Source organism: Lactuca serriola, chromosome 2 (genome assembly GCF_051521515.1).
Source record: "Lactuca serriola cultivar US96UC23 chromosome 2, Lser_US96UC23_V15, whole genome shotgun sequence".
NCBI classification, from domain to species: Eukaryota; Viridiplantae; Streptophyta; class Magnoliopsida; order Asterales; family Asteraceae; genus Lactuca; species Lactuca serriola.
Window position 1 is genome coordinate 2,139,181 of NC_136409.1, and position 23,946 is coordinate 2,163,126.

The 23,946-nt window shown below is 35.5% G+C and overlaps 2 protein-coding genes across 2 annotated transcripts; both read left to right on the top strand.

Annotated features, from left to right (window-relative positions):
• The first annotated feature begins 16,578 nt into the window (after positions 1–16,578).
• Positions 16,579–19,165, top strand: BUBR1 (BUB1-related (BUB1: budding uninhibited by benzymidazol 1)). Its single transcript, XM_079023568.1, has 11 exons — positions 16,579–16,866; positions 17,098–17,157; positions 17,272–17,416; positions 17,518–17,675; positions 17,751–17,832; positions 17,914–17,980; positions 18,061–18,118; positions 18,207–18,372; positions 18,451–18,536; positions 18,741–18,818; positions 18,899–19,165. The coding sequence occupies exons 1-11, from the start codon at positions 16,661–16,663 to the stop codon at positions 18,957–18,959; spliced, it is 1,167 nt and encodes a 388-aa protein (XP_078879694.1). The 5' UTR covers positions 16,579–16,660; the 3' UTR covers positions 18,960–19,165.
• Positions 19,166–20,822: 1,657 nt separating this feature from the next.
• On the top strand, positions 20,823–22,372 carry BZIP60 (basic region/leucine zipper motif 60). Its single transcript, XM_079023569.1, has 3 exons — positions 20,823–21,334; positions 21,572–21,795; positions 21,889–22,372. The coding sequence occupies exons 1-3, from the start codon at positions 20,940–20,942 to the stop codon at positions 22,161–22,163; spliced, it is 894 nt and encodes a 297-aa protein (XP_078879695.1). The 5' UTR covers positions 20,823–20,939; the 3' UTR covers positions 22,164–22,372.
• Positions 22,373–23,946: the final 1,574 nt, after the last annotated feature.

Here is a 23,946-nt window from a genome sequence, read left to right on the forward strand (position 1 = left end):
ATATGAGGAGTTTTGAAGATTTATCAAAAGCTAAAACGAATGCAGAATCTGAATTTTTCCACCCAGTGGTCTACTCATCGAGTGCACTAAACTGACTCAACGAGTCGCCTTGTATTCTCGCATATTTGAAGTTGTCCGCGACTATACTCGACAAGTCGTTTATATGACTCGCCGAGTCACTCAATCTTATACCAACAAGTCTGCTGATTCGATAATGTTGAGTGTACCACTTGACCATTTATTCCTCCATATCGATTCTTGAAGATCTTACACTGTTTTTCCTACCTATTTGGAGCTGCCACGTGTGATTTGATGCCCAAGATGTGGATAAGCTATTTCCATGTCTAAAGTCAATTGAAGTTGGATCTAAAAAGAAGAGTTATCAACCTATCTACTGCTACCCCAGGGGAGTTTGTTCCAATTCACTCTATAGTTTGCATTTTTATTTTTTGCATGATATGCAATGAGGGCATTGCATAAATCAAGTGTGGGGTAGGGGTTGATGTCATCTTAGTAAATTTAGAATCTTAATTTAGGTCTAATTTAAAATTTTTGCATACCAAAAACATTATTTAGGAATTAATTTAGGAAATTTTGGTAAAAGTAATTAGGATTCCATGTTAGAGTTGTGTGGATGATTGCATGAAGACCCAAATGTTTACTTGAGCCTATATACATTCTAGTGCATTTGTGGCTTCCTTATTCCAGTGAAATCATGGGACAAAAACACGACCTCGCTTAGCCCAAGGGATGCAATATGTTTAGCATCGTGTACCAGAAATGTATCCAGGAAAATTATTATCGTTAGCCAATAAAGGTTGAGGTTGAGCGCCCCTGCTTAAGCATGTAGGGTTTTGAGTGAAAAAAGAGAGGTACATGTAAAAAAAAAGAGAGAATTGCAAGAAAAGTTGAAGAATTTTGGAGCAAATAAAGTGAAGATCAAAAGATCAAAATTCCAAGAAATTCAAAAATTGAAGATACCAAAAATCAAACAACAAAGGTGGTGAATTCAAAGAAATCAAAGATCAAATTATCAAGGAAGTGAAGAATTCAAAAGAGCTCCATAGTGGTATCATAAATTGTAATTCTAGATTATGTATGCTTGGGTTGCTCAACTAAAAATACCTTGAGGGTAAGAGGTTTTCTGCGGATGGATTCGGAGGGATGCATAAAATGAGCATAGTTCGAGGTGAGTGGGCAAATGTTTATGAGGATTGTGAGTATTTGGAGTGTGGGGGTTATTAGGAAAATTTTAGACACAAATATATGCGTTGCGGTCATGGCATAATGGATGGGTTAGATTGGAGTTGTCATATGTGATTCTAATGTGTTAAAATTCAGTTTTGCTTGGGGGCAAGCAAAAGTCAAGTGTGGGGTATTTTCATATGTGCATATTTAGCTCATATTAAGTATAGATCTTTTATCAATTATTAGTTAAATTATTGCATATCATGGACAAAGGGTACTTAAAAGTGTTTGAATTATGTTTTCAGTCCAAAAGTGAAGCTCGGAAGCAAAAGGAAGTAGGAGATGGGAGCTCGGGAATTGAACAAAGAAGAAAAACACCAAAGACAACACCTACTCGGCGAGTAGGGTCGTCTACTCGGCGAGTCCGAGCGAATATTCGAGAGGATAAAGACTCAAAGACCTAGAGACTTATCGCATACGGGAATTGAGAGATGGACTCAGCGAGTCGGCACCTGACTCGACGAGTCGTTTCGCAAATATAAAGATAACTTCTCAGATCGACAGGGGGGGAATTCTGGAACCCTTCTGGAGAGATTAGATGCGACTGAAGAACTAGAAAAACCCTAGAGAACGAAAATACAAGCTAGAATCCAATTCCGAAGGAGATTTGAGGCAAATTTCATCATTCTACTTAATCTTTTGTTTTCCATTATGGCTAGACAATTAGAATTCGTTTATTTGCTGATATTTACTTTAATCATGAGCTAAAACTCTTAAACTTCTATTTGGGGATACAAAATTGAGACTATTGTTTGAAATTTGGTAGGATTAATTCAATGTTGGTGATTTTTGTTAGTTTTAGCTTGCTAAAGAACCTTGTGTGTGAATGATAATTAATTTTCTGTTAATAGGAAGGTAATTAAATAGTATGAACATCTTTTGATTATCAACCTCATATGTTTATGTGACCACTTTGTCATATGTCTAGGATTAATGAACATGAAACTAGAATTAATAAGAAAATTGAGTAAATTCATGTGTGAGCTTGTGTGATGACCATCAACAAGAAATTAACTAAAGGATCAAATTAGTTAACTATTGCAAGTCTAAATTAACCCGAATAATTAATCTAGTGAATTTAATTAAATTAGACAAGTGATCACTATTTGAGTTAGTTATTTCACTAAGGATTAGTGTAGTGAACGCGAATCTAATCACTTGAATTGGTAGCCAACAAAAGAGTTAATCCAATGCAATATTATCATAATATTAACCATAGGACCAATTGAGTTGAACTAAACAGAAGTCCTTCTCATTATTGAATCTAGTTAATTCTTTGCTTTTCTAGCTTTTAGTTTAAGTGTTAGTTATTAAGTTTTCTAGTCTTGTAAAACTAGAGAAAACCCCCTACTTATTAATTAATGTAGATAGAATTAGTTTTTAGTTTTAATTTACCGTTCCCTATATTCGATACCCTACTTATTTAACTATACCACAATTGATAGGTCCACTGCCTTTGTGTGTTTATTTTATAATTAAAAGTAGGTTTAAAACTAAGTGAGTTTGCACACATCAGTGGGCATTCCATCCCGATGGTTGTGGGCAAGGAGTATTCCATCCCGGTAGGATGATTGGACTCATAGTAGGTTGGACATTCCAACCCGATGGTTGTGGGCCAGGAGTATTCCATCCCGGTAGGATGATTGGACTCATAGTAGGTTGGCATTCCAACCCAATGGTTGAGGGCCTGGGGTATTCCATCCTGATGGATGATTGGACCCATAGTAGTTGTTGTTGTATGTGTAGGTGCCCAGGCATTCCAACCCGATGGTTGTGGGCCGAGAGTATTCCATCCGGGTAGGATGATTGGACTCATAGTATGTTGGCATTCCAACCTGAAGGTTAAGGGCCAGGGGTATTCCAACCCGATGGTTGTGGGCCGAGAGTATTCCATCCTGGTAGGATGATTGGACTCATAGTATGTTGGCATTCCAACCCGAAGGTTGAGGGCCAGGGGTATTCCAAACGGATGGTTGATTGGGCCCTTAATATGTTGTTCATTGTTGTATGTGTATGGTTATGTGTGTATGGGTATGGGTATTTTGGGGGAACTTACTAAGCTTTCGGGCTTACAGTTTCAGTTTATTGTTTTGGGTACATCAGGAGATCGTGGCAAGGCAAAGGCGTGATCGTACTGCTCCTCATATTTCATGATTTTGTGATTTGGTTCTGGGGATACTCTGATGTTTAAACTATTTTGAAAACAAATTGTAATAACATAATGGTTTTTAAATGGATTAAAATGTTTTAAAATTGGCATAAGTTTTATGGGTGTTACAAGTTGGTATCAGAGCCTTGGTTTGAGTGAATTGGAGGAACATTCGTGTGAATTCAGTCTCAAATCAAGGAAAGATTTTCAAATGGTTTTCAAAATAAGTAAAGGAGGATGCAGAGGGGTACGATCAGCCGGAGCCAGTAAGTAGACCCCAAAATACCATACAAGTTATTTGATTATGTGATATGATTAGAACAACATGCTAGTACTAGGCTAGGGATCTTCAGGAATTGCATGATAGAATTGCTTGATTACATGATGCATGTTAGCCTAGGGTTTCCTTTATATGAGATTGACATCATTACTGTAGTTGCTTAGTGTATGCATCACGGTTATACATAATTAAGATCTTATAGCCTGAGAATGTTTGATTTGGCCTTATATTCTATTATTGTTTAATTAGGGGCTTAGGGTAGGATCGGATATTCGAAAGTCTATCGGGTCCAGCGTTATGTATGGCTAGCATACACTAGTGCTACAGTGTTGGTGGAAGTTTCATGGATGGATGGGTTATGTGAGGCCGGGAGGCCAGTTATGAGATATTCAGTATTCCTCTAGGAGTGAGGATTGAGCGCTCGTTATGTCTATATATGTTGTTAGGGTGCTGTGATGATACTTGAGACAAATATGGGTAGGTGTGGAAGGTAGTATGGGCCCGTACTACTGAAAGCACAGGACCCATACGCATATCAAGGAAGTCACAACCCCTAGGATTTTACATGTTTTGATTTCCAGAATAATTAAGTTTATTAAGAATAATCGAATTGTTCAAATCGTCCACAATCGTTCATATGTTGGAAGTAGATATGAATGAAGATTGTAATGAATTGGTGTGTAGAATGTCTAAATGGTGTTAGACATTGCAAAGGGTTGCTACAACGTTCATGAGTGCTTATGAACTAGTTTTGAGCATTAGAACAAACCCGCGCTTGCTGGAATCACCTTATGGAATATGACATAAAAGGTGATCGCAAGACGATAATATCATATAGTCTTAAAACCTAGATATATGGTTTGTTATTTGTTAATTGATTGTACATTGATAATGCAAAAACGCATCAGTAACTCGGTGTTATAAAACGTATTGTTGTGTATAGTTGGTTAATGAATAAGTAAATGCATATAAGTCGAAGTTTATCTGTAACTTTTATCTAAGAAGGTAAAAGCGATATCTCGGCCACTCGATGATTTGATTTGACTTATGTGTCGGGCCCGGTCAGAACTGAATTGATGTGTTCGATTAAGTTCTATGTCAAATAAATCAGAGATCGAGAAACCTAAATGCTTGACTAACCATTCCATAGGATTGTCAGCATGATATCTAACAGAGGACTGTACGATCCCTTATCTAAAGGACAAGATTGATTAGATCAGAGTTTGACAGCGTCTTTGAGAGCTACGATTGCAAACCGAATTGTACTTGTGCATATAGTTACTAGACTTATCCAAGTGGGAGACTGTTGGAATAGTGTCTAAGGCTGTAACTATATTAGGCAAGTATTTGACCCGGTTGTGCATGGTCCTTTTGGGTTGCCTTCACCATAGCAACTTGATAGGATGATTTAATAAGAGAGAGTAAATATTATTAATATGTTATGAGGATAATATAATAATAATATATTGTTATTTGATTAATATAAGTCATAGAATTAATTAGAATTAATTTGGTGACTTAAAGAGATTAATTAAATAAAGGGGTATAACTGTCAATTGTTTGATAGTTAAACTTTAGACTGTAAATCCATATAGATATGGATTGGACGAATTCTAGAAGCTAAAGGATAGCTAAATTCGTCCAAGGCTTATCTATGGAAAGGATTTGGATAGCCTTAAGAGAAGATTATCCAATTAGGGTTTAGGTTGTAACCCTTAAGGAGTCTACAAGTATAAATAGACCCCATGGCTTAGGGAAATCGGCACCTCTCCTAAAGCAAGAGAACCCTGGCCGATTTCCTCCCCTCTCCTCTCTCCTAAATTATCTTCCTTGCTATTGGTGTTTGTAAGCCATTAGAGGAGTGACATTTGTGACTCTAGAAGCTCCAAGACCTCAAGATCAACAAGGAACTCAAAGGTATGGTTCTAGATATGTTTTAATGTTGTTATCTAACCTAATTAGCCATTAGAAGTCTTGGATTCAAAGCATGTTTAATTAGAAAGCCTAGATCCAAGCATTAGGGTTTTGCATGCGCACATAGGAAAGTTCTTATGGCTAAAACTCATCAGATCCGGTGTTATTTGTAAAGAAGAAGGACGGGAGCATGAGAATATGCATCAATTATAGAGCTAAATAAGGCAACAATAAAGAATAGATATCCGTTGCCAAGGATTGATGACCTGTTCAATCAGCTGTAAGGCTCAAGTTATTTTTCAAAGATTGATTTGAGGTCAGGATATCATCAGCTAAAGGTGAAAGAGCAGGATATAGAGAAGACTGCATTCATTTGTGATATGAACATTACGAGTTGTTGTTTATGTCGTTTGGACTAACCAATGCTCCAGCAGCCTTCATGGATTTAATGAACAGAGTTTGTAAATCGTTCCTTGATAAATCTGTGATAGTGTTCATAGATGACATTTTGATTTATTTGAAGAGCCAAGAAGAGCATGGTAGACACTTGCGAGAAGTGTTGGTAGTCTTGGAGAAGGAGAAGCTGTATGCTAAGTTCTCCAAATGTGATTTTTGGGTTAGAGAAGTCCAATTCATAAGTCACGTGGTCAACCAAGAAGGTATAATGGTTGATCCGGCAAAGATTGAGGTTGTGACAAAGTGGGAGCAACTGAATAGTCCCACGGAGATCCGAAGCTTTTTGGGATTAGCCGGATATTATCGAAGGTTTATCCAAGGCTTTTCTTCAATCGCTACTCCATTAACAGCTTTGACCCACAAAGGAACCGCTTATACGTGGAGTGATAAGCACAAAGAAGCATTTGAGCTGCTAAAGAAGAGGCTATGTGAGGCACCGATTCTTTCTCTACCCGATGGAGTTGAAGACTTCGCTGTTTATAGCAATGCATCTGGTGTTGGGATGGGTTGTGCTTTGACCTAAAGAGAAAAGGTGATAGCATATGTGTCTCGATAGTAGAAAGAGCATGAAAAGAACTACCCCACTCACGATTTGGAGTTGGCAGCGGTAGTTTTCGCTCTAAAGATATGGAGGCATTACCTCTATGGCACGAAGTGCAAACTTTTCACTGATCATAAGAGTCTTAAATATGTCTTTAGTCAGAAATAATTGAACATGAGGCAACGACGCTGGCTAGAATTACTTAAAGACTACGACTGTGAGATACTTTACCACCCCGATAAAGAAAATGTTGTTGCTGATGCTCTCAGTCGGAAAGTCAATCTTGAAAGAAGAAGGCCAAGAGTGTTGAGAATAGAAGTTGTCTCGACAATTGTGGAGAGTATAAAGAAAGCTCAAGAGGAAGCTTCTGAAAAGAATGACCGGAAGGAGGAACGTTTGGGAAAAACATTGGTGTTTGGTACAAACGGTCATGGACTGAAGGTATTCCAAAATCGTATTTTGGTACCTAAGTCAAAAGGAATAAGAGATCTTCTGATGGAAGAAGCTCACAAAACCATGTACTCAATTCATCCTGGCAGCATTAAAATGTATAGGGACCTGAAACCCTATTACTGGTGGCCGACGATGAAGCTTAATATTGCAAAGTACGTGACGAAGTGTCTGACATGTGCGCGGGTCAAGGAACAACATCAGAAACCATACGGGAGTTTAGAACCTTTACCTGTGCCTATGGGTAAATGGGAAGACATTGCTATGGATTTTGTCACTAAACTGCCCAAAACAAAGAATGGTCACGACATGATTTGGGTGGTCGTTGATCACTTCACTAAGAGTGCGCATTTCATAGCAGCCAATGAGAAATGGTCTATGGATAAGCTTGCAAATTCTTACGTGAAGGAAATTGTGAGGCTTCACGGTGTTCCATTAACGATTATGTCAGATCATGACGGTCGTTTCACCTCGCGATTTTGGAAAAGTCTACAAGAGGAATTGGGTACCAAGTTGTGTTTGAGTACAACTTACCATCCACAGACTGATGGTCAGAGCGAACGAATGATACAAATGCTTGAAGATATGCTGAGAGCGTGTACCCTGGAATTCCAAGGTAATTGGGATGAACATTTACCTTTGGTAGAGTTCTCATACAATAATAGTTTTCACTCGAGCATAAAGATGGCACCTTAACAAGCTATGTACGGACAAAAATGTCGTACGCCGTCTTGATGTCTTGAGGCTGGAGAAAAGCAGTATATGGGATCTGAGATAGTCCATCAAACTGCTGAAAAGCTAAAAATAATCAAGGAGAGAATGTTAGCAGCTCAGGATCGTCAAAAGAGCTATGCTGACAACAAGCGAAGACCGATGACTTTTGAAGTTGGAGATTCGGTTTTGCTTAAAGTCTCACCATGGAAGGGACTTATAATATTCGGAAAAAGGGGGAAAGTTAAGTCCAAGGTTTATTGGACCGTTTAAAGTTCTTCAAAGGATTGGGAATCAAGCTTACAAGCTCGAATTACCCGAAGAATTAAATGGAATTCATAACACTTTTCATGTGTGTTATTTGAGGAAGTTCACGGGAGAAGTTCCTGACATGATTCCACATTCGAAGTTGAGAATTGATGAGAACAAAAGGTTGATTGAAGAACCAGAGGCAATCGTTGACCGAAAGACTAAGAAGTTGCAACACAAGATGGTCGAATTAGTGCTTGTCCGTTAGAAACATACGAATGGGCCAAATCTCACTTGGGAAACGGAGAGTGACATGATGAGTCGCTATCCGCATTTGTTTGTTGATGTGTGATTCCAGGGACGGAATCATTCTAAGGTAGAGAGAATTGTAACGCCCGTGTTTCTATGCTAGGCATTAATGATGATGTAACAGTCTAGGTTAACATTTGTAACCCGTCTTGAAATAATAAAGATGTATTATTTGAGTATTATGTGTTTTGTGCTTAATTATGTGACTTAAATGAATTAAGGATAAAAATAAGCGTCAAAATGAAATGTTAGATAAACCCGATATCTATGAAGGATGAGGTAGTGGTCGTGACAAGGTTCCGAATATATAAAGAATGTTGAAATCCGAGTTATAACGAAGAAGTTATGACCTGTCGAAGTTTCACGACAGAACCGGCACGACGCTGAATGACGTAAAATATGAATTTAAGATAGAGCAATATCTAGCCTTAGTGATCTAAACGAAAGGCGTAGAATATGTTAAACCGAGAGCGTATGTAAAAGGAATGTCTAAATCTGACTTCGTATGAGGAAGTTATGATTTTTCAAAGTTTCGACTTAGCAGTATGCAACCCAAATCTCAAGATAGAGATAGAGTGATATTTTGCCAAAACAATCTAAACAGGAATCAAAGATCTCGTCGATAGTAGTCCAACGGTAAAAAGACAGAAGAAAACGGACGTTAGATGAAGAAGATGTGATTTTCTAACAGAGTTTTCCTGTCCCGGCCTACTAAAATAATATAATAAAAGTTAAATTCAAAATTAGCCGACGGAGTCTAAACGAGAGTTGTAGAGCATAATCTCACCTACGCGTGGATATAAATAATATCAAAAACGGAGCTCGTATGCGAAAGATATGAACTTTTGAAGTTCAGAACACAAAAATCGAGGCTGTGTCAGAACTCACGACGTGAGTATAGTGGTCACGACGTGAGCATAGACCTGACGCCTTCCAGAGCAAGTGGACGAGTGATGCATACAGTGACCTACAGGGGTTACGATGCGAGCATTAGAAACTCATGACGTAAGTGTAGAAATCTCACCCTATAAACAGAAATCAACAGTCAGCCGATTTTCGTTGCTCCTCCCTTACTCTCCCCCTCCGTATTACCTCGTTTTGCGTGAAACTCATACCCCGAAGCCACGGTATCATTCCCGAGTCCCGAATCCCGAAGATCCCGAGAAGAAAAGAGTTTTCGAGCCGAAGCTCTGCTTGCAAGAAGCCGCTTGTGTGAAGATCTTCCAGATTTACCGAAGAATACTACTCTTTGAGCCGTAGTGTTGTCCGATCATCTTCTGATCAAGTGAGTGTATATTCCCTTTCTTCTAACACATAGATATGAAGTATCTACTTTAGAATACGTGTTATGTGTGTATAAATATACGTGTATATATATGTTATCTATTTATTTGGAATGAGTATCTTATTAGTTTTTAAGTTGCATATGAATGCATATGTACGTTTGTTATCTACAAAAATGATGGGTAGAACTTGGGTAGATAGTTGATGTGTGATAAACTGATGAGAGGCATCGATGTGATTGTGATCTACTCATTCAGCAGAATATGGATGACGACCACAGACTCCTTTTAGACTGTCCTGTGGAATGCTAGCAGGCTCATAACCTGTAGGTGTTGTTGAACTTAGGTGTTCATTTGTTGTATTTTATCCCCCTCATGGTTGCCTTAGGACATTTATTGTTGAGGAAACCCCTTTGCAGTATTGTCCGTCCCGATGGAAATCCTAGATTAGGTCCCTTGTGATAGTTGTTGTTTTAGGGACGTTAAGTGAGGATAACAGGAATGGGTAATCGGGTTATTGTTGGTTGGTGAAATTAAATATAATTATTTATTGTGGGTTAAAAACCCTATATGTTCACCTGGCTCCCAAGTCTGGCCTACTCCGTTTATTTGTATTACAGGTAGTGGCACGAGGGCATAACATGGAAGAATCATCAAGTTATTTTGTTTATAAGCTTGTACATGTATATAACTATTGTATGGATTGTAATATGTCATTTATGCTTTTTGGTCTGTATCGGAACATGACATCCTGAGTTTTGATATATATATATATATATATATATATATATATATATATATATATATATATATATATATATGAAAGCACATTTCTTTAATAAATGTTTTGATGAACTTTATTTTATCATGTATTGTTTTGGGGAAAAATTCCGCAACTCTTTTAAATCAAATCATTACTCTAAAATTATTTTAAAAGCATAAATAAAACCGGTCTTTTCTGGCCATGATTTTGGGGATGTCACAGGCAATTCCCAAACTAAAGTTTCCAAGATTAGGGTTTTCTAAACCCTAGTTAGGGTTTGCAACCCAAACACATGGCAACTAGGTTCTGTTGGATTACGTGTCTAAGCCCATAACTATTTTGGTATGTACTTGACCCGATTATGAGCATGGTCCTTTTGGGTTGCCTTCACTCATGCAACTTGATAGGATGACAATAGGAGAGAGAGTAGAATTTATTATATGAATAATAAATTCATACTCAAAATGGTTTTATTAATATATTAATAGATTAATATATTATTTGGAAATTTTATTATTTAATTAGTATCGGGCGGAAATTAATTTGGAATTAATTTGGTGATCAAAAGAGATTGATTAAATAAAGGGGGTTGATATTGTAATTATCGAATAATTGCTAGTTGGGCTATGAATTCCTATAGAAGGGATTGGACGAAATCTATGGGAAGCCCATAAAGATTTCGTCTAAGGGGCTTCTAGAATGGGCTCCATGGATTGCTTAAGGCCTAAGCAAGGCAGTTAGGGTTTCCACCATAAAACCCTAATATCCTCAACTATAAATAGACCTCTTAACATGTAGAATTCGGCCCTATGCTTCTTGGAGTTGCCATAGCCGAATTCTTCTTCTCTCATAAGTCATCTTCTTGCATTGATTGTTTGTGACTCCATTAGAGGTGCAACAATTGGGGCACTAGGTTTTCAGAAGTCAAGATCAAGAAGGATTAAACTTGTTATTGCTACATAACAAGAGAGGTAAAGTTTCTAACCCTAATCATATATATGTCAATTTCGAAATATGTATGTTAGTCATAGGGTTATTTGCTTTGGTATTCAATGTTGTATGTTCAAGTTAGAAAAACCTAGATCAAAGAAATTAGGGTTGCATGTACACCATAGGAATGATGTTATGCTCAAAACCTAACACTGGTATTAGAGACTAGGTCAGTTTTCTAGTTGAATAGATGCAAAAGTGAACTGCCAAAGGATCAAAAAGTCAAAATTTGTTGTTTGACAGGTCCGACTTGGCAAGTCCATCAGTGGACTCAACGAGTTGCATGAACTCAACGAGTTCCACAGTGGACTCGGCGAGTCCAGGATTCTATTGCCGAGAATTTCGATTTTCTAGCCAGATTTTGATGAAGATAATTACCAAAACTCGTTTTTCTTGTCTAAAATCGATTTTTTATGATTGGTATGGTTATCCTTATCAAAATTAATGGATTTGGTTAAATATAGATAATATATGATTATTATGATTCAAATATTTAACCTAGTAAGTTTGAAAAGTTTCAATTTACACCCTTTAGGTTTTATAGTTTAAATTTGAACTTAAAAGTTTTAGTTTTTGAACTTTAAATAGTTAAACCCTAATATTTTGAAAGGTTTCAAAATTTGTCCTCAATTTTTGGAATTTAAAATTTAATTAGAATGTATTAATTTTGAAATATTAAATTCTAAAACCCTAGTGCTTTGAAAAGTTCAAATTACCCCCTTATGGATTTATTAAGTTAATTAAGAGTTTAGTTAAAAGAGAGAATTAATAAATCCATAATAATATGGTTTAAAATTAATTAAATTAAAAGTCTAATTTATTAATAGATTAAACCACCTAGTATTTTAAAAGTATAAAATACACCCTTATACTATATAGAATTAAAAGTTTAATATTATATATGTATAAGTAAATGTCAGTCTTACCGTTAGTAGGCTTCATTCACGAAGCTGGTTTATAAGGGGTGTTGAAGGAAACAGCCTGTAAAATGACCATCATTGGGTATCCACTCTTACCCATCGCACTCTTGACTAGTGGAGGGTCGTTAGCCAAACGGGTAGGATAGGACACAACCTTCCATTCTAAGTATAATGAAATACGAAGCAACTAAACACTTTTATAAATTCCCAAATCTCAGTTACTTTAGGAAAAATGTGAATTTGGTGCTAATCCATGAAATTGCACATTGCACCTTGTTTGTCGTTAGTGGAGCGTGTGTGGTTAACCGGCACACTAATATGGGACCAATGAGGGATGGAAATGGGTAGCTCGTAGATTATCATAGATCAATGGAGCGTATGTGGTTAACCGGCACATTGATTAGGTGATATGTATCTTCGGGAGTACCAAGCTAATTTGCATGGTTATTCACACCTTATTTGTGATCCTCGGTATCTCAGTCACAAACTTGAATGGCATAATCGAGATTAAACATACCATTGAAAAATTCAATGAATCTCAAAAGATCTAGGAGTTTCAATTCATTTAAAACCTAATTATCATTTTCGTTTTTCATGGTGGAAATTGGTAAATCGTCATTTACCTACCTTTAAATATTCTACAGCTGGATTACGGTATCCTTCTTCCGATTTGTAAAATATTGTGTTAGGTCCTAGCCTTAATATTTCATCTGGGTGTTATATTAAGGATTGAATCAACTAACTTGAATTTCTCCCGTTTTGTAGATGTCAAAATCTAACAACTATGGTCTTCCTGAATCCTTTGGAAAAGGTTTTCCACATGAAGATGATGGTCCACGATTGGATTGTGAAAATGGAAATCATGCTTCACTTCTTCCACCTCTTCCAATAGTTCTCCCAGACCCACGTGTTCGAAGACTTGAAAAGTTCAAGGTGACTCAAGCCCTGTTGGCAAGCAGATACAAAGATGGAAAGTTTGTGTGTGCATACGTCTTGGAGATGAAGTCACGCATACGAGCTCCTTTTTCGACGTTCTTTATATCCAAGTGTAGGTGAGATTATGCTCTATAACTTTCATTTAGACTCCGTCGGCTAATTTTGACTTTATTTTTAATATTATATTTTTAATAGGCCGGGACAGGAAAAGTCCGTTAATAATTCATAACTTCTTCATCCGACGTCCGTTTCCGTCTGTCTTTTTACCGTTGCACTACTATCGACGAGATCTTCGATTCTCGTTTAGATTGTTTCGGCTAGAAATCACTCGATCTAAATATCGAACTTTGGGCTGCATATTACTAACCTGAAACTTAGAAAAATCATAACTTCGTCACACGAAGTCTGATTTGGATGTTCTTTTTATGCATGCTCTCGGTTTAACGTATTCTTCGATTTTCGTTTAAATCACTAAGGCTAAAAAGCGTTCTATCGTAAATTCATTTTTTACACCATACAACGTCGTGTCAGTTCTGTCGTGAAACTTCGACATGTCATAACTTCTTCGTTATAACTCAGATTTCGGTATTCTTTACATCTCCGGAATCCTTGTTTCAACCACTACAACTTCATTCTTAGATATCAAGTTTATCTAATATTTATTTTTGACGCTTATTTTTATCCTTAATGATAATAATTAAGTTTAAAGCACATAATTCATTTATTACTTCAAAACGAGTTCCAATGGTTGACCTAGACTATTATATTATCATTAATGCTTAGCCCCGAAACAAGGGCGTTACAACGTGGCCAAAAAGGTTCACGGATCACTTTTGTGCACCACGATTTGGAAAGCATGAGGCCACGATGTGGCGACCATCTGAAGGCAAACCCTAATTTTTTTTGGGCCTTAGACCTTATTTAAAGGAAGTGATAGCTAAGGTTTCCTCCACCCTCTGCCTCCGTCTCCTCTAAATGACCATTTGGCCAGCCCTTTTGAAGCATTTGAACTCATTTTGCAAGAATTTGGTGGTTTTGAAGGAAAAAGAAGAAGTTTTGGTGCTTAGGTTCTCCAAGAAATCCCTCATCATCCTTTTGTGCAGCTTATGGACTTTTTATAAATCCTCAAACTCTCACCTTTTTGTTGTATGCTTCTTGGATCTAGATTTTATGCCATATTTTGCCTTATTTGTAAAGATGGAATGAGTAGAAGATATAATGTTTGCAACTTTATGATCGATTTCTCTGAGTCCTAAGAATGTTATATCTCATAGATTTAGGATATGGTTATGGTTTGGGGACTTTGCATGAATTTTAGGTCATATTTCATCTTTTGACCTAGATTTGGGAAAGCACATGCATGTCTATAAAGTTTGCATTTTTATGGATCATTAGGGTCCCTAAAACCCTTCTAGAGGTTTTGGTATGGAGACTTTATGGATTAAGTGCTTATTGAGTGACTTCATGGCTTGAGTATCATTAAGGACCTAAGATTTGAGATCTTGGCTTATCAGGATGTCTTAATGCATAAAGTTGGAAACTTTATCCATCAAGACCTTGGAAAAGGATCAGATATGAGCTTTGGAGCTCATGAAATGCATAGAAACAGCTTAATCCATTAAGTTGTTGAGTCGTGATTCCCACGAAGTGGCATCTAGTCGTCACGACATGGTAACTGAGGGTCAGGTCGACTATTTTGTCTTATTCTACCATGACGTGGCCAATAGAAGGCCATGTGGTGGCAATGCTCTGTGGGTGACTTGGACAGTTGACCTTGACCGTTGACTTGTTAACTTGGGTTGACTTTTGGCTAATTGCTAGTTCTAGAGTATAGACTAAGGTTGGACATTGTTTGATTCGATAGGTGTGTTATAACACGACTACGTGGCATTAAGTTGTGTTTTAGCTGACTTTGTGAGACAGGTGGGTCGTCTTACTATAATGTGTATGATGTTAGGTGTCTTTGTGACTCTTGTATTGGTATATTGGACTGGGCTCATTTGTGTATTGGGTTTGGCCCATTTGTATGTTGGGTTGGGCCCATTTGTATGTTTGGTTGGGCTCGTTGTATAATATGTGGTATTTTGGGGAATTCATTAAGCATTGTGCTTATGTTTTATGGTTTAACATTTTCAGGTATTTACAGTTCTAAAAGGAAGAGACCGGCTTGATTGCATAACATTCCCCTATGATTTTCCACAAAGATGACTATTATTTTACTCTGATATTGAGATATATTTTATAACGATTGGTTTTTGGAACACTTGATGTATGAATTGGATGATCTAAAAATGAAAATTTTTATCAATATTTTTGAAACGTTATAATAATTTTAATGGAAATCAGTTAGATATCTATGAATATGTATGAAGTGTATATGTATATAACCATGTATTTGTAAATGGAAGTTCTGATTAATAGTACACTCAATACTATTAATTCATGATTGCCTAAATCAATTATTAATAGTGATAGGTGAGATATCACTTGAAATTAGGTTGGAAACCATAATAGTAGTGAAATGCTTTCAACAACCATTATTGATTTTTTTTTTTGTTATAAACAATTTCTATTGGTTAACATTTTTAAAAAGCCGATTATAAAAATTAAATAATATCTTATCTAAAATTTTCTCATCTTTTATATAATTATCCTTATGATTTTTCAATTTTTAGTTCTATCATTTTCTATGAAATAACATTTGATATTAATTGTTTAATAAATAAAAACACGGCTAATACTATCTTATGATAATGTTTTTTTAATCTTTCGTATATGTATTATTTTGAATTTTTTAAAAATTATTTTTTTATGATATAAGTTTATATAAAATATATTCATATTTATTTTGAATTTTAAATTAAATAGATTAAGTAATAAAAAATAAAAAGTAATTAATAATATAATGTAACAAAAATTGTTATGAAATATTTGATCTAGACGAATTATATATAATTAAAAAATTAGAAATTATTAAACCGAGCAACTTCAACTATAAAACACTAAATTTATAATTGTTTAACACTAAAATGGTGTTTGCATTCCAACCAAACAGTGGTTTTTAGAGACCATATAGTATGACTTTCATATTTGGTGTGTGAAGCTGTCCAAACATTCAAATGATGTTTTTCAAAAATTGATTGGAATGAAAACAATATTTTATAGGCCTCTGTAATTGTGTTATTGGCATCTATAATTGGTTTTAATGGTTGGTTGAAGTTGGTGTAAATGATAAGTGAACACAACTCCAATAAAAATAAAAAAAAATAAAAAAATTGTTTCATGTAAAACTTTTGAAAAAAAAAAAAATCGAGTGATCGATGTCAAAATGGATTTGTGGTGGTCAATAAAATAGGCTCCTTGTCTTTATCTTCGGCTATAATTTCAAATTTTGAAAACATATCTCAGAGCCCAACCTAACCGTTGAAAACCTAGGGTTTGCAATTTCAAATTTCTCAACCATGGCGGACATTGTCGATCCCAGAAACATGGTTATGGATCCAGAGACGGAGTTCCTAGCTTCTAAACAAGAAACTGGTAACGAGTGGGAACTCTTCAAAGAGAACGTCAGACCATTGAAGAGAGGACGCAACGTAAAACTCCTCAATGATTCCCTCAAATCCAATTCGGATCTTCAAATCAGAAACTCTCTCATTGACACTCGAAGGTCACAATCTTTCTTAATTATTTAGTATTTCATATTGTATTTACATGAGCAGAGTATAAGATCGAAGAAACTCCAATTGATTCCTTTGAAGACGAAACTGGTATAAGATAACTAAATGAACGAACGAAAAGAAATACACATCCGGATTAAATTGGAGAAAAAAAAAATCTTCATTCGTTTTGCCTTCAACTATTTATTGATTGTCTTATTATTGTTTCTAACTTCTATCAGAAAGCTGATTAAAGCCATTGATGAGTATGAAGGTGAAGATCCTCTACAACCATGGATTGAGTAAGTTCTGATAAATCTGGACACATTTACACTTGCATCTTTTGTTGTTGTGATGTGGAATTTGCCTAATTAAGTCCGAAATGAGTATTATAACCTTTCAATTACGTTGTATAGTTGTATCAAGTGGGTACAAGACGCTTTTCCTCCAGGTGGAGACTGCTCAGGATTGGTGGTTATCCTTGAACAATGTGTGCGAACCTTTTGGCATGAAGAACAATATAAGAACGATCTTCGTTATCTTAAAGTGTGGTTGGAGTATGTAAGTTCTTATCACTATCACTGTAAACGCTCAGGATTGGTGGTTATCCTTGAATCTTGACATTTGTTTGGTTTAATAACTAAGCTGCTATGCATTTGCAGGCTGGATATTGTGATGATGCTGAAGTTGTTTATAGTTTCCTTGATACAAATAAAATTGGCGAGATACATTCCATCTTTTACATATCATATGCTACCCACATGGAGTCAAAGAATAAGATCAAAACTGCAAATGACATATACGAGTGTGGGATTGCAAGGTATGCATGTTATCTTTACACATTCCATCTTATCATATGTTTGTTTCTTTCTTCATATATCTTACTTTACTACAGGAATGCTCAACCGATTGAGAAGCTAAAGTCAGCTTACAAGAAGTTTTTCGTTCGTTCGATGAGTAGACCAAAAGCCATTGAAGTATGTTCTTTAATTCTTCTTTTTTGTTGAAGTGTGATATGATAAAATGTTTGTATTGATGTTAAAATCCAAAATCGTTAGGAGGAATCAACGGACACTCGTCAACCTACCAGAAGCTTTGGAACCATCTTGGCTCGAGCAGACAGTGGTGAGAATTTCTTAATGAGTATATGCGAAAAAATCTTTCTTTCTATTACTAATATACTAATTTTTTTTTAAAACTGCTAGGAAATCGGCCTCTGGAAAGTTCCGAAATAGCTAGAAAAAGACAAAAACAACAAGAAGGGTGAGCAAATGATATAACCTGTTTGATTATTATTTCAAACCAGTTAGCATATACATTGTGATAAAAAAAATAAAAAACTTTTTGATAGGGCTGCTGCATCATTCAAGGTTTATAAAGAGACAACGGGGAGGAGCTCAATGCAGCAGCAGCCGGAATCATCAAAGCCGGAGTTGAAAAACTGGAATACTCTTGGAGGAAGAGCTGATAGAAATAAAGAGAATAATGCGATTCCTGCCAAGTGGACATCACATAAGGTATTATTAATTTATTATTCTCTTTATTTCAATTGTCATATTTACTTCAAATTGAATTATATTTCTTTCAAATTTCAGATTCCACAGAGACCTGTTGCTAGAACTGCTGCCCCTGCCCCTGCCCTGCCTTGTATTGAAGTTTTTGTGGATGAAGAATGCTTAGGGTCAGTAATTATTAATTATTTTCTCTTTATCCTATTGCTACTTATTAATCAATTATTAAAGAATTACCAAAAATCACTCTTTTATGGTGTATATATTTTGAAATTTGAACGAAAAGACAAGTAAGATAAGATGCTGTGACAAGTTATTAGTTTTTTGATAAATATATATATCATAAATCATTTTGTCTTTTTATCGATTTTCAGACCTCAAAATGTGAGAAATGAAGGTGGAGGCGCTTCTGCACTGCAGCTCAGGGACAAGGATGGTAAAGACCTCAAAAAGTAAGTAATGCAAATTGACATTATTAGCCCTCATAACAAATAGTATCATCATTTTCACTGGTTTTGTTATGTTAAAACAGGGAAACAGAGATACTGAGGGAAAACCCGTTATGCCATTTTCCCCCAAGCAGTATGAGATGATGATTTGTCCGATTATAATATGAAGTGTTGTTGTTTGAAAATATCTTAATGGGTAGACTTTTTGTCTATGAAGCTTGATTACTGTTGGTTTAATCATGGAAAAAAGAGTTGTAATGTGGGGTTTCATATTGTAAAAGGTTTGTTAAGACATTGCTCAATCATTTGTTGAGATAGTGTACGCTTATGCTTATCTCATTTTTAAATCATTTCTTCTCTCCTTTATAAGTTTGTTTTATGATGAGAGATTAATATGGTCTCATTTGACTATAAAGTTAGAATATAAGACTCTTTTAGCATTTTATGTGAAATTTAGTAAATAAAAATGTAATAAATTTTTATCTAAAAATTATCTTTTAATGTAATATTTGACAAATTTAACAAATAAGGTTAATTGCAAAAATAATGAAACATTTTGTTATTATTTTAGATATTTATAAACGTTTGAATAAAATGATAAAAATCTAACATGTTTCATACCTTGTAAGCTTGAAGAATGTGTGTTTCATTGTAGAACAAACTAATTTAAATATGTTTTGTATAAAGTAGCAAAACTCGAGAAAGTGTGTATAGATAATCAACACGTATTTATACTATTTGCCTTCGATACTTTTGGTTCTCCTAACAATGAAAACGATGAAGTTCTTCAATCAAGTCTAGAATTCATATACGGTAACGTTACGACAAAAAAAACCCATGTACAAATTTACTAAAAAAAGTTTTGCAATCTAAAAAAATAAATAAATAACATTACCCTATTTTGTAATTGTAGCGGGTTTTCAGAAGCAATGTTTTCAAAATCGGTTTTTTAGTTAAATCGGTATGGTGACCGGTTTAAACCGGTTCGGTCGTCAGTTAGTTTCTATAATTTCCATCTTATTTCGTATTTTCCTACACACAAAGTCATTCATAAGTTATAAATTATAAATACAAATAAATATAAGTTGAAGATTAATCTAAATACATTAAAAACACATAAATGTAAGTTCTACATCAATCCACGTACATCAAAAATAAAATAAAGTATAATACAGAAACAAAATATAGTTTTAGATGAATATAAACATATTAAAAAAACTTTATAACATTTATCATGTGTTTTTATTCAAAGAAATCTATAATTCATTTTCATATGTTTTTATTTAATTTAACCGTTTCAACCGAATTTTTGTAAAAATCAATGTTTATTCCAATTCAAAAAATAAACATAAAATCAGCACTAGCTGAACCGTTTATTTCTCCGGTTTTCGGTCCAACCGATTTAACCGACCATGTTTTTAAAACATTGTTCAAAAGCCTTAGAGCATCTACACAAATGCAATGCAAGTTTAACATCTTGCAAAATAATGCCCCATACACTTGCATCTTGCAAGTCTTCCAAATATTGAAAGATAAACTAGGTGTAGGGCTGTAAACGAACCGAACGAACATGAACGAGGTTTGTTCATATTCTTTCGTTTAAGTTTACCAAACAAATAAACGAAAACGAACGGATAAATGAACGAGTTTTCTTGTTCATGTTTGTTCGTGAACTTGCTAAACGAACGTTAAAAGAACTTATATGAACGAATATAAACAAGTGTAAACGAATAATATAAACGAACAATATCATTGTTCATGTTTGTTCGATTAACTAAACGAACGAGAATTTGTGTTAATGTTCGTTCGTTTATTAAATAAACGAACATAAGCGAATTTCCCGTCAAACGATTCACGAACAGTCCATTGAACGTTCGGTCGTTTACGTCCCTAACTATATGCGGTCAGCAAATGCTTGGTGGCGTTGCAAAATTTATTTGAAAGATGAAATGTTGAATTCTGATTGGATGAGTGACACGCGGTTTCTTCGTCAACAAGATTGAAACGGAAAATCCCTAATTCCCAAATATTGATTTCCTGGAACCTTCCGCCCCTTGTTCCATATACATAACCTCCCTCACAAAGCTTCTTCAAAAAACAACCCCTCTCCATGTAAATCTTTCTATGGAAGAGCAAATCGATTGGGATAACCTCTTTGACTTTGATGCCAGTTTCTCCGATCCCTCCCCTAACCCTATCCTTCCAACTTCATCACCAAATCACGCCAACAGCCAGTCTCCTTTGTCTGTCGATGATATCGAACAGCTGCTTTTAAACGATGACGACGAAATTCACAACGCTGATGCGTTGAACTCGGTTCAGGATGCGGTCGATGTGTTCTTCCATGATATTTTGCTTGATTCGCCTTTAGACGTCGAAAAATCCGGTGAAGTTGTCGATATTTCTGATGGAGATAATTCGGTGGAGGATCAGAACAACGAAGCTATCGTTGATCACAAAGAAGAAAAGGAGAATTCCGATGATGATCCCAATGATCCCCTCGACAAGAAGCGTAAAAGGTATTTATGATTAACTAGTCTTTCGTATTTTGTATTGGGTTTAAAAAACGTCGAAGGAAGTATCTTCCTAGATCTAGCTTAAATTGTAAATTTCCATGCTTGATTTCGAATTTCGATCATGATCTGTATGCTATTACCAATATCTCGGCAAATTACATATTAGCAATATTCGAAGTTATCATTTGTCATCTCAATTTAAGTGTTGCTTAAATTGTAAGTAACAAATGATTATTTCAGGCAACTGAGGAACAAAGATGCGGCTCTAAGATCTCGAGAGAGGAAAAAGATGTACGTAAAAGATCTAGAGATGAAAAGTAGATACTATGAAGCGGAATGCAAGAGATTAGGTTCGATGCTCCAATGTTTCATGGCAGAAAATCAAGCACTACGTTTTTCATTACATAGTAGTAAGGCATACAATGCTTCCACAACCAAGCAGGAGTCTGCTGTGCTCTTCTTGGGTATGTGTCACGTCTATAACTTTCATCCATCTTCTTCATCTCCATATCTACCATTGAAGTGAAATTGTATTGATTTGTGATTGTTTTTTGTAGAATCCCTGCTGTTGGGTTCCCTGCTTTGGTTGGTGTGCATAGTTTGCCAGCTCGTTCTTCCCAGCCTGCACCTGCAAAAACCAGGGGCAGCTCAACTGGAAACCGTGGTAGAAGAAAAGCTACTACCAAATCAGGTTGTAAGGAAGGAGGGAAGTAAAATCTGTAGAGAGCCTCTTTCCCTTTTGGTGGGAAAAAGATTCAAATCTTCAAGGTCAAGAATGAGATCAAGCCTTTGTTCTCTAGAATTTGTAAGCAAAATCCTAGTAGTTTTTTGATTTTTCTTTTATGGTTCTTTAACAAGACATGGATAATAAAAGAAAAGAGAATGAGAGACTTTTGAGGTGTTGGGCTTAAACTTTGTGATATTCATTTGGTCATCTCTTGTTGGTCCTGTCTATTTTTGGTTTTTTGATTTTTTTTTTGTTGGTGATGACTGATTCTATGTAACATTATGGTAATTATTATGTTTATGGTGTTAATGACATATATGAGTAACCAAGTCTATACAAACTATCGTAGGGATGATAAAAAGTTGATTGGGTCTCAATGGTTTCAGATTTGTTGTTTGATTGGGGTCAAGAGTTTTGTCCGGAAGGTTTGCAAAATACACAGATTGGGATGTGCAATTGGACATTGATGCTGAAATAGCCAAAAACGATATTCAAAACACTTAACTTACCAACAAAATCTCATTTCTTTCAAGAGCTAGAACTAATTGCTAATTTATACCTCATAAATAGTTCTCAATAATGCAATTACGATGGATAATCCTTTAGGTACTGTTTGGCAGGTAGAACAGAACAGGATTGAACATAACAAAACATGCTAATATAGTGATTGGTATGGATTGAACAAAAAGTCAATGGAACAAGAATATGGTCAATGTGACTAAAAATGGTAAATTTAGTCCCACCCAAAAGGGTGGAACCCAGATGGACAAAATTAATTACTTTTTTCAAACACTAAAATGCCCTCTCATCATCTACTCTCACGTTCATATGCAGAGCCTAAACCTCCACAAATTCTCATACATTGCCTCTCTCAATTGATCCTTGTTTGCTATATATATATATATATATATATATATATATATATATATATATATATATATATATATATATATATATATATAACAATGGAGTTGGCGTGAAGAGGAAGTCAAAAGAGTGACTCAGCCGCAATCAAGGGGAGGTGGCGTTAAAAGGGTATCCAAGAGTGGTAAGCCGCTTCATCAGCAGCGAAATGATGTTTGCTTCTGGAATCATAGTGTCACGGCGGCCGATGTAGGGCTAAAGGGATTTTAAGCAGGCAAGCATGAAGCTTACCTTTGGATGACGGAGGCGTGATTAACCAGCCAAGCAACCAGCTTACCACCGAATGACGGAGTCTTGAGGAGTGGTCGGTGGGAAGTTTTGTCAACGACGTCGTTTCTTAAATCCCAGTGTGTTACTATTTTGGGTGGAAATGATTTTAAGTACACAAAAAGGCAGCTTAGCTCCAGGTGACGGAGGCATTGAGGATAGTCGGTGGGGAAACTGCTCAAAGACGTGGACTCCTTAATCTTGCAAAAAAGGGTTTCACATATAGGTATATGATATATATATATATATATATATATATATATATATATATATATATATATATATATATATATATATTCCTTTCATCCTGCTTGTCTACATCTAGGTCTAGCATACACGTATCTTCTCCGACATGCCCTAAAACGAGTTCAACTGGTACGACAATAGAAACGCTAATCCATCAACATCTTTCTAGGACATCGCGAAGCATTTTCTTCTTACTTGAGATTTCTGTGATTAATTATTCCAAAAAGTTGACATCTGATCTTGTCGATTAGGTTTCAAAAACGGCGATTAAATTTTTGGAATAAATTTAGAAGAAGGAGAAAACTGATTAGGTTTTTTTTTACAGTTACCTACTTCTGTAGTTCTTCGATTTGTGATTTATTGATAAAACCTTAGTACCTGTGATTTGTTGTTAAATCTTTCATTGGCTTTGCAATTGTGTGACACGTTTTTTTATTTTTTCAATTTGGAT

Excerpts from the sequence above, each read along its gene's own strand:
- BZIP60 (XM_079023569.1), top strand. The coding sequence starts at position 20,940 with ATGGAAGAGCAAATCGATTGGGATAACCTCTTTGACTTTGATGCCAGT. Across the intron at positions 21,335-21,571 it reads CTCGACAAGAAGCGTAAAAG|GCAACTGAGGAACAAAGATG; the intron begins GTATTTATGATT and ends TGATTATTTCAG. Across the intron at positions 21,796-21,888 it reads GTCTGCTGTGCTCTTCTTGG|AATCCCTGCTGTTGGGTTCC; the intron begins GTATGTGTCACG and ends TGTTTTTTGTAG.
- BUBR1 (XM_079023568.1), top strand. The coding sequence starts at position 16,661 with ATGGCGGACATTGTCGATCCCAGAAACATGGTTATGGATCCAGAGACG. Across the intron at positions 17,981-18,060 it reads CTTGGCTCGAGCAGACAGTG|GAAATCGGCCTCTGGAAAGT; the intron begins GTGAGAATTTCT and ends TAAAACTGCTAG. Across the intron at positions 18,819-18,898 it reads GATGGTAAAGACCTCAAAAA|GGAAACAGAGATACTGAGGG; the intron begins GTAAGTAATGCA and ends ATGTTAAAACAG.